This window comes from Drosophila busckii, chromosome 2L (assembly GCF_011750605.1).
Source record: "Drosophila busckii strain San Diego stock center, stock number 13000-0081.31 chromosome 2L, ASM1175060v1, whole genome shotgun sequence".
Taxonomy (NCBI): domain Eukaryota; kingdom Metazoa; phylum Arthropoda; class Insecta; order Diptera; family Drosophilidae; genus Drosophila; species Drosophila busckii.
Window position 1 is genome coordinate 16394656 of NC_046604.1, and position 10262 is coordinate 16404917.

Below are 10262 nucleotides of genomic sequence, written 5' to 3' on the forward strand. Positions count from 1 at the left end.
ACAGTGCAACTGTGACCACAAAAATGCGACAGCTTATGCAGCATGGGTGCTGCTCTCTCTTTTGCACACACACACACAGACACAAACACACACATACACAGCGAAGTTTTGTGCGCATAGCTGGCAGGCAAATTGAAGTGCACGCAATTGAACAGCAAATTTAATTATGCATTCCATATGGCAACTGGGTGTGTGTGCGCTTGTGTGTGTGTGTGTAAAGCAAACAAATTGATTTTGATTTATTTATTTTGTTGTGTGCTAAATTTTGCAGGTGCGCTAAAAAGAAAACTGCAGCGAGCGTAGCGAATGGAAAATGGCCAAAACAGTTTTTAGCTGAAACAAAGCTGCAGCGAACTAAACCACACTACACTAGACTACACACACACACACACAGGCTTAAGTTTGGACAATGGTTATGCAGTGCACATGCGATTGCAATTGCAGTAGTGTACGCGATTGTTTGCCACGTGGCACAAAGTCGAAGGAGCAGCAGCAGGAGCAGCAGGACTCGCCTGCTATGGAGCAGAGCGTTAACTATTATCGCCGCCTATCGAATAGCTCAAGTGCGCTCTACGGCAGCTGCCCACAGCTGCCACAAACAGCAGCGGCAGCCAACGTGCAACAGCATACAGCAAGTTGCAACAGCAAGCGGCAAGTAACTGCAGCTGCAGCTGAGGCGCGTTCATACTCGAGTCTACTGCATGCGAAGCTGAGAGACGCGGTGCTGTGCAACAAATGCGCGCTGTGACGAAGATACAATTTAAGCTGTGAGCATACAAAAGTTGCAACGCCAGCAGCAGCAGCAACCACAACAGCAGCAGCAGCAACAACAGCAGCAGTTGCTACAAGCGGCGTTGCCAGCACGCCGCGTTATTTGTGCAGCGAGTGCCGTTTTAACAATCAACCGCTAGCCTGGTGGGTCAGCTGTCCAGCAGCAGCAGCAACAACAGCAAACGCCAGCAACATGCAGCTGCCACATCATTGTCATGCCACAAATCCGTTGCGCTTTCCTCAAGCGCCAAGCAAACGGCATTGTGACAATTTCGGCAGCTATGCCACATTGCCAGCCAACGAGCAGCAGCAGCAGCAACACGCCTACGCCTGCAATCGCCATTGTCCAGCGCAGTCAGCAGCAGCCCCACCGCCTCCTCCGCCACCACCAGCAGCAGCCATGTCCGCGCATATAAATCCACAATGCTGTTATATGTATAATCCACACTATGCTGCGCCGCCGCCGCCACCGCCACAGCTTTGCCTATGCGATAATTGGTACCAACAGCAGCAACATGCACAGCAGCAGCAGCAACATGCCACACGCAGCAAGCCACTTGTGCAGAATGGCGGCGGCTGCTACTTTGGTAAGCGTTTAATGAGCCAACATCTAGGCATGGCCCACAAATTTAATTAACTCGCTATTGTTGTTGCCACATATTTTCATTTTCACAGGCTACGAGGGTCTGCATGCCAGCCATATAACCGATGAGGAGGATTCCGCATTTCCAGCCCTCGCTGATCGTGAATTCCACTTGCTGCATCGCAACATTCCTGCCCTCAGACGCACTGGCGTCGATACAACGCGCATACGGCAGGTAAGCCAAGCGCAGAGAACAGAACAGCACAGTGGCTGTCAAGCTGCTTCAGTTTGCTGCATTTAATATGTTTATTAATTGTTAAGCTGCTGCCTACACTTATGCGCTTATTGCATATTTATTATTTATTAAATATATGCAGATAGTTACTGATTAATTAATAAATTATTTACAGCGAGTTAAATCAATTTATAAGCTTCTTATATTTTTATTATATTTTAATTTATATATAAAATATTTTTTTTATTTATAATTATTTAATATTTATAAATTGTTAGTATTTTTTTTATTGCATTTTTTATTTATTATGTTATAGGCTATACTCGTATTTATGTTAATTATGTTTCTCTTTTTTATTATAGCAAAATGCTTTAAAGCATTTAATGCAAGGCCAAACATTTATTTTTATATTTTATTTCAAATTAATATTGCCATTTTTTATCGTTATTATTACTATTATACTTTAATTAAAAGTTTTAGCAGCGTAATTTATATATTAAAAATGTTTATATGCATATTATATTCTATATATATTAATAATATTTTAATAATTATATTAGTCAAAAAAGTATTGCATTTTATTTTAAATTCTTCTATATTAAAAATATTTAATAATTATATATTTTGTTTCAAATTAATATAACACTTTTTTTCTTATTAGTTATTTATATTCCTTATTTATTAGATTAGTTACTGTTAATAAATTTTATTATATTAAAAATGGTTATATTATTTTAAATTCTTCTATGTAAATAATATTTATTAATTTTATATTTTGTTTCAAATTAATGTTGCAATTTTGTTTTCATATTATAACTATTAATTATTTATATAACTATTAGCAGCTTAATTTTCTTCTCTTATTTTGAACAGAGTAATCAAAAATTTGTGTACAGCTTATTTTATTTATTAATAACATGCTTACAAAATAATGCATTAAAATTTATTTAATACTTATTTATTACGAAATTTTATTATATCTTGTATTATATACATATTTTATTTAAAAAAAATTAAAAATATTTAATTCAAATTTTTTTGTTTTTAGCTTTTATACTATATGTATTTTTAAAAAAAATTTAAGTATTCAAATTTATTACGAAATTGTATAATATCCTTCATTATATATATTTTTTTATATTTAAGTTCATTTATTTCATATTTATTTAAAGCGCTTTAAAAATCGTTAGCTGCGCTTAGCTGTACCAATGAATGTCAAACTATAATGCAGCACACTCTCCCTCTCTCTCTCTCTCTCTCTCTCTGTCACACACTCTAATTCACTTTTATTTATTGACAGTACTTTTATCCCGATGGCGGCTGGGGCTGGATCATTTGCGGCGTCTCCTTTCTGGTGCACATCCTGACCACTGGACTCCAGTTGAGCTATGGCCTCTTGTCCTTCTATGCGGTGCAGCATTTGCACAACACCAGCGGCATAGGTAAGTGCCCCACCCCACGCCCACTCTCCACCCTCCGTTTCTTTGCTTTACTGTTGCATACTTCAGGGCACTGCTACTTTGTTGTTTATACTCTCTCTGGTAATTGTTGTTGTTGTTGTTGTCCAGTTGAGTGTATTGATTGGGATATATGCTTGTTGAAAACTCTATAAATTTATGCACATAAATTTAGTTAAGTCTGCACACACAACACACATAGACACACACACACACACACATTCCAACATTCATTCCTATGCATATTTTTTTATTTAAGTAGCTGTTAGTAAGCCGAGCAATGTGCTCTAGTCGCATAACTTGTTTTCATTTGCAATTCCAGTGGCTTTTGTTTAATTCTGAATTTTGTCTGAAAGTCTTTTGAGCTTATTAATGAATTTTGTATGTTGAACTTTTCTAGAGTTTAGCAATAAATTTAAAAAATCAATTATATTTTTAGGCTTTAAAGTATTTTGAATGCAAAAGTAAATGCTTTATTTATTTTTAGTAAGCTTTAATATACAAATTTATTTTATTTAGTACAGCATAAAAACTAAATTATTTTATTACTTCACTTTTCAATAGTTAATAATAAAAAACAGTACAGATGCGAATAGAAAAAAAAAATTATACAAAATAGTTATGCATAGTCATTTATAATATTTTTCTAACAATTTTATTTTTTCTTCAAGATACTTTAATTACTAAGAACATATATTAATTAAAAAAAAAAATTGTTAAATTAAACATTATGCAAAATAGTTATGCATAGTCATTTATAATATTTTTCTAATATTTTTGTTGTTGTTTATATTGCTTCAATTGAATTTTTTTTAACTTATTCTAAAGTCCAAAGTTATTTGCTCTTAGGCTTTTATTCAAATGTTTATTTAGGACTACAATTTACATGAGAACATTATAAAAATATTTTAGCTATACAACCTTAAAAATTCTAATAAATTCTGAATGCAATCTATAAATTCTATAAATAAATATATAACTTTAAAAATTGTAATTAATTCCGTATTCAATTTTAATGCCACTGGAAATTTACTAATATTTTTCTTTGTATAGTTTTCGTGTTGTAAACTTTTTTAAAACAATTATAATTAAATATGTATTACTGCATGTCTCTAGTATGTTTTTAACATTAAGATCTCTAATCTCTGATCTCTTTAACATTTATAATATTTTTACTTATTGCATATTTTTCTTCAAGCTACTTTCACTTTTTTTACCTCATCAATAATTTGCTCTTAGATCTTTAACCATAATTTTCTTTTTAATCTCTACTATAATTTGCTTTATAACAGTATAAAATTATTTAAGAAATATAACTTTTAAAATTGTAATTAATGCTGTAGCTAAATTTAATGCCATTTGAAATTTACTAATAATTCGCTTCGTTTAGTTTTGTTACTCTAAACAATTAAATATATATTACACCATGTCTTAGTATTTCAATTTTTAACGCATTGACACTCTGACAAGCTGTCAAACAATTTATTATTATTAATTTGCCATTACTGTCAAAGCAACAGCCCAGCGCAGCGCAGCTTAAGTAGCCCAAGCAAATCTCAGGCCATTTGCAATGGCAACTCGCATTTTGATAAAAATATGATGTCAATTTATATATATAGTATATGCATTTATCTTTTGTGTATGTGCGCAGAGCTGCTGGGCGCACTGAGCTGGTCGATTTCCATGCTGGTCATACCCTTTGTTGTCTCGCTGTGCCGCAAGCGCTCGATACGGCTGCTCTCGATTGTGGGCGGACTGGTGATGCCGCTGGGCATACTCTTTACATCATTTGCCACCGAATTCGGGCAGGTTGTGTTCAGTTATGGTAATACCACATTATATACAAAAAATAAAACTGATACTAAAACTACTAATAAATTTTCAGGCATTGTTTTTGGCATTGGCGTTGCGATGGTGCGAGAGGCTTCAACCGTGATGCTCGGCAATTACTTTAAGCGTCGGCGGCAATTCGTCGAAATGGTGGCCATGTCCGGCGAGGGGGTGGGCATTGCTTTATTCTCGGTGATACTTAAGGAGGGCGTCGGCAAGGCGGGCTGGCGCCTTGGCCTGCAGATTGTGGCCGCCCTCATGGCTCTCAGTTTCTTCATGGGTCTGATGTATCGACCCGCCTCGCTCTACCACCCACAGCGTCGTGCCATTCAGCACTTGAAAAATCAACGCAAAAAGGTTCGCTCCGGTGGTGGTTGCCACAGTCAACCGAAAGTTTGTTTAATTTTAATTTAATTTCTTAACCTCTCATTTGTTTTGTCTGCGTTAATCGCTGCGCAGTTACGTGAAAAGAAGCCAATCATTGCCCATGAGCTGGAGTCGTCGCCCACGCGTTATCTATTCCTGGACATATCATCGCTTCGATCTGTTACCGTTAAGATTCTATTAATGACCTCCAGCGTCGCTGCCCTGGGCATCTATACGCCCATGTTCCTCATGGTAAGTCCCCCCCCCCAATCCCCCTCTGAGATTTTAGTTTATTTATGTTTCGCTTCTTCTTCTTCTCGTTCAGGCACTTAATGCAGCCAAAGAGGGCTCCGATGTTCAGGAGCTGGTGCTGCTGCAGACCTTTCTGGGCATCTCCATGGCGCTGGGCGTCGTTATAGCGGGCGCTCTGCTGCGTCGCTGCTTTGTCATACGGCAGCTTGTGATTAATACCAAAATTGTTGCGCAGGTGAGTGTCCAAAAAAAAATTACAGCCAGCAATTTATAGCAGCAATTGAATATAAGCCTAGGTCTATTTTTAGTATTTGTTTAGCAGCAAAAAAAATAGCAGTGTATGAAAATCATTAAAAAGAAGCTATAGAAAATTAAACATAAAAAAGCTTAAGCTACAAATTTTTTAACAAATGCTAAGTAAGACAAAATGCATTGTTTAGTATATTAAATTTAATTTATTTATAGCAATGCTTAAAAACTTACAATACTAATTGCAAATTTTATATTTTAAATGCTAACTAATAAAATTTGAATTATTTTTATATTTTTGGCTGCTTTCACTTTACAATTCTATTCATTATGTAGCAAAAAGTTATATATAAATATTGTTTTAATTTAATTAATAACAATAGCAAGCGCTGAAACACAATATTAAAATTTATTTTTATTTTATTTATTTTATATAAATTATTTTATTTATTTACATTATTTTTATTATTAACATTATTATTGTACTATAAAAAAAAGCGCTAGCACCAAATTAATCTATTAAATGCAATAAATCATAAAAACGTTGTATTGTATATAAATTTACTAATTTCATTAATTATAATAATTATTCATTTATTGTATAAACAAAAGCAAAGCAATTTAAATGTAAAAAATATATTGCTAAAATTCCAAATTTAATATTAAATATTAGTAATGCAAGCTTAATTGTTTTATTTGCATAAATAATAAATAAATTAGTTTTATTTGCAAATAATATTTTTCTAATAAATTTTTTGTATTGAAGCAAACTCAATTTATTTTTTTAACCTATTCCAAAGCATATTTTATAATATTTTAGCTATGCTTAGTTGTATTATAAACATGAAATGAATAAAATGAAAAGTGCTTCCCTTTTAATGCTTAATATATTTTTTCTTATTAAGTTTTATTGTAATTAATATAAAACAGCAGAATTTAACTAATTAAATAAAAATGCATTAGTTTGTTTTTTATTAAGTTTTTATTATTATATTTTATTAAATTTAATTTTATATACTATTTTATATATATTAATATATTATTATTATACATATCGCTTTCTTAAGTTTTTATTACTTAATATTATTATATTTTATTCAATTTAGTTTCATATACTATTTTATATACATTATTAAGTTTTTATTACAATATATTATTATATTTTATTAAATATAGTTTTATATGCTATTTGATATTTATTAAATTTTGAGCGCACTCTGCTTGCTCTGCCAAACTTTAAGCTCTCAGCTTCGCTCACACCAAACTTAAGTGCAATGTTTATTAAATTTCGCTTGCAGCTGTTTATCGCAATTGTGGCGCTGGCCATTCTCTTCCTCTCCTTTGTCATGGGCTACAAAAGCATCTGCGTGCTCAGCTGGCTCTACGGCATTGGCCTGGGCGGCTTTCAGTATTCGCTCAAGATCTTGGCGCTGGAGCGTGTGAAGCTGAAGCATTTCTCCAAAGCCTGGGGTAAGCTATAAAGCGAGTTAAGCTAACTGCTGTATTTAAATTTAATTTTTGGCTCGCAGGTTTTATACGCGGCGTGCAGAGCGTGCCGCTGCTCATAAGCGTGCCGCTTAGCTCGTTCCTGAACGACTATTCGCTCAAGTATGGACGCGCGGGTTATTACATTTGCTCAGCCGCAGCTGCCATAGCGGGCATTATAATTTTCTTCATCAGCGAATCGCAGGAGCAGCAACAGCAGCAGCAGCAGCAACATGGAGGACGCGCTCAGCTCAATGGACATTTGCCTACGCCCATGCTGACGCGTCATTCCTCAGCGCGACAGCATCGCGCACCCAATTTGCATGTGGATTTTGGTTATACGGATTATCCTGCACCCGATTTGCTCAGTCGCAGCTGCATGAGTCTCAATCAAATGGAGCCATATTTAGCGCCAGCCGCCAGTTATTGTCCACGTCGCCACATGCCACAGCCGCTGCCACAGCATCAGCATCAGCATCACTATCATCATCACCAGCAGCAGCAGCCACATCAGTCCTATTCGCATGCCCCAACGCTGCCCCTCGCCTGTCACAATCTGCAGACGCAACAGTCATCACGGCTGCCCTATCAACTCGGCCAAGGCAGCATTGGCGCCAAGATGGGCAAACGTCTGCAGCGCAGTCTCTCGTTCATCCAGCAGCACAGCAACTGCTGCGATGGCCAAATGTACTGCAGCTGGCATAGCACCTATGAGTTGGGATGCCGCAAGTCCCCCAAGTAAGTAGAAAATTAAGTCGCTCTTACTCTGCCAAGTGAGTTGTCGCTCAATTACTCTAGAGAGCGTTGCACGTAAAACAAAAAACGTTTTTTATTTATAAAAAATATGAGCAATACTTGAGCGCAGAATTTAGTTAGCAGCTGAATTTAGCTAGAATTTTAAAATAGCAAGCAGTACTCAAATGAAATCGAACAATATTTTATGCAATTTATTTGAACTAATTAAATTATTTATTACAAAATGAATATAGCATATTAGTTAGGCAGCTTTTTTGTTGCTAAGTGTTATCGATACAATTGACATACATATATGTATATATAAAATGATAATGATATTTACATTCATTATTATATGTAAATGTTTTAATAATTTGCATTAATTGAATAAATGCATAATTAAATTTTGCTTGTTATCAATACTATTGATAATAGAACATTATTGCATAGAATAGAATAATAGAATTATTGCACCGCAAATTAAGCAATAATTAAACGTTTGATATTATCGATATTATTAGACATTATGCGCAAAAGTAGTAATAATATAAAATAGGGTTCAAATTTTATATTAATTAATGTACTTAATTGCTTTAAATTTAATAGAAGCATAAACGTAGCTTTTATTTTACTACTAGCGTTGCTAAATATATAAATAAGCACAAAATGAGCAGCAGTAGTTCAAAAATTAATATTTTTCATACATTATTGTATTTGATTTCTTAGTATATGCTTTTTTATTAATAATAAAATTTGTAAATAGCACAAAATGAGCAGCAGCAGTTTAAAAATTAATATTTTGCCTATATTTTATTCAAATTTCTTAGTAGTTGCTTGAATTTTAATTTATTAATAATTAAATATGTTGCTTCAGCTAGTTTGCTTATATGTTAAGTATAAGTTTTGCTTTTATTTTATATGTGTAACATAAGCTGCTGCTGAATCAGGCATACCCTAAGCTACTTAGGACTCTTATGTATTGTAGTTCGTTTGAGGCACCACTCAGCGTATTAGAGTCGAAGGCAGAGTCGGAGGGCAGCGCCAGTTAGTGCATAGTTAATTAATCGCTTTAAGTGTTTCGTAAGCAGGTAGAGCAAGAAGTATTTTGCACATAACTCTGCGAATTGCAGAACGTCAAGACAATGTAATTTGTGTTGGAACTGAAGCGCACATGATTAGCTTGGCAAGCGTTGTGCAATTAACGCAGCTGCAGCCATAGAAAATCAAATGCAATTGCAAAATTTTGTGCTGAGTTGACAGCGCGTCAATAGACTTACTCATTTATTTATATATATATGCATATATATATTGCAGATCCCAGGACAGACAGCCGCTCATTTGCACTTGTAGCAGTCCCAACTCGACAGCATATGGGGGAGCTGGCGCCAGCTCCGCTCGCAGCCGCAGCGTACCCGAAGGACTATCGACAATGTCAACGCAGTGTAACTGCCGTCATGCCACGCCCACGCGTGAGTTTATCTACGTGCCACACGCCTATGCCTCATTGCAAAGGCAAAGTCGTCAGCTCAGATCTCAGCCACAGTCGCAGCCACAGCCACAGCCACAACCAACTCAATGCCGTCTAAAGCGCTCGCAGTCGCTCTGTCGACCTGTACAGTTTGTAGAGCAAATCACCACGTCCGTTTAAGCGTCGCACAGCTGTCATTGGAACCAGCAGCGAGTGGAGTTGGGTGTACCCCAATCCCAATTTACGTGCATGGCATACAAATTGTCGCTTTTGATCTTGGCGCTAGTTTAGTTTTTTTATTTTCAAATCGAACCCACACAAGAATGCAACTCAATGAATTTTTTGTAACCCTAAAACCTTCTAAGCTCTTAAACTTAAGCTATTGCGGTTTCCTATATTCAACTTGCTGTTTTTTTTTTTTATTCAAGCAGCAACTTTGCTGCCAGGCAACAATTTTCCAATTTTAATAACAAAGGCAAACTCAATGCGTTTACGTTTGAATCAACAACGTTTGTATACATATTAAATGGTCCATTTATAAACGAAAAAAAATACAAAAAGTAATAATAATAATATACGTATATACATATGAATTGCCAGCACAAACAATTTATCCACCGATAGCAATGCGCTGTATACATAAAAAAAATGAAAACTCAATGAATTGAGGCAATTAAATAGCCGTAAGGCTCACACACACACACACACACATACAAATTTGCATTTACTACTTAAAAATTAAGAAGTAATAATTGAAACAGCAGAAGTCACATCTCAGTTATATAAAATTGACAGCAACAACGTTAAAAATTGTTTTATTTATTGATTACA

General features: G+C 35.1%; 2 protein-coding genes across 2 annotated transcripts; both read left to right on the top strand.

The window, feature by feature from the left end:
• Window positions 1-394: 394 nt before the first annotated feature.
• Window positions 395-748, top strand: LOC117134703. Its single transcript, XM_033293211.1, has one exon. The coding sequence runs from the start codon at window positions 410-412 to the stop codon at window positions 746-748; it is 339 nt and encodes a 112-aa protein (XP_033149102.1). The 5' UTR covers window positions 395-409.
• A 201-nt stretch (window positions 749-949) lies between these two features.
• LOC108597055 lies at window positions 950-10262 on the top strand. The gene is made up of 10 exons (XM_033293210.1): window positions 950-1358; window positions 1447-1589; window positions 2890-3031; window positions 4698-4871; window positions 4932-5233; window positions 5336-5494; window positions 5568-5729; window positions 7042-7213; window positions 7273-7966; window positions 9278-10262. The coding sequence occupies exons 1-10, from the start codon at window positions 965-967 to the stop codon at window positions 9609-9611; spliced, it is 2676 nt and encodes an 891-aa protein (XP_033149101.1). The 5' UTR covers window positions 950-964; the 3' UTR covers window positions 9612-10262.

Excerpts from the sequence above, each read along its gene's own strand:
- LOC117134703 (XM_033293211.1), top strand. The coding sequence starts at position 410 with ATGGTTATGCAGTGCACATGCGATTGCAATTGCAGTAGTGTACGCGAT.
- LOC108597055 (XM_033293210.1), top strand. The coding sequence starts at position 965 with ATGCAGCTGCCACATCATTGTCATGCCACAAATCCGTTGCGCTTTCCT. Across the intron at positions 1,590-2,889 it reads ATACAACGCGCATACGGCAG|TACTTTTATCCCGATGGCGG; the intron begins GTAAGCCAAGCG and ends ATTTATTGACAG. Across the intron at positions 5,234-5,335 it reads TGAAAAATCAACGCAAAAAG|TTACGTGAAAAGAAGCCAAT; the intron begins GTTCGCTCCGGT and ends ATCGCTGCGCAG.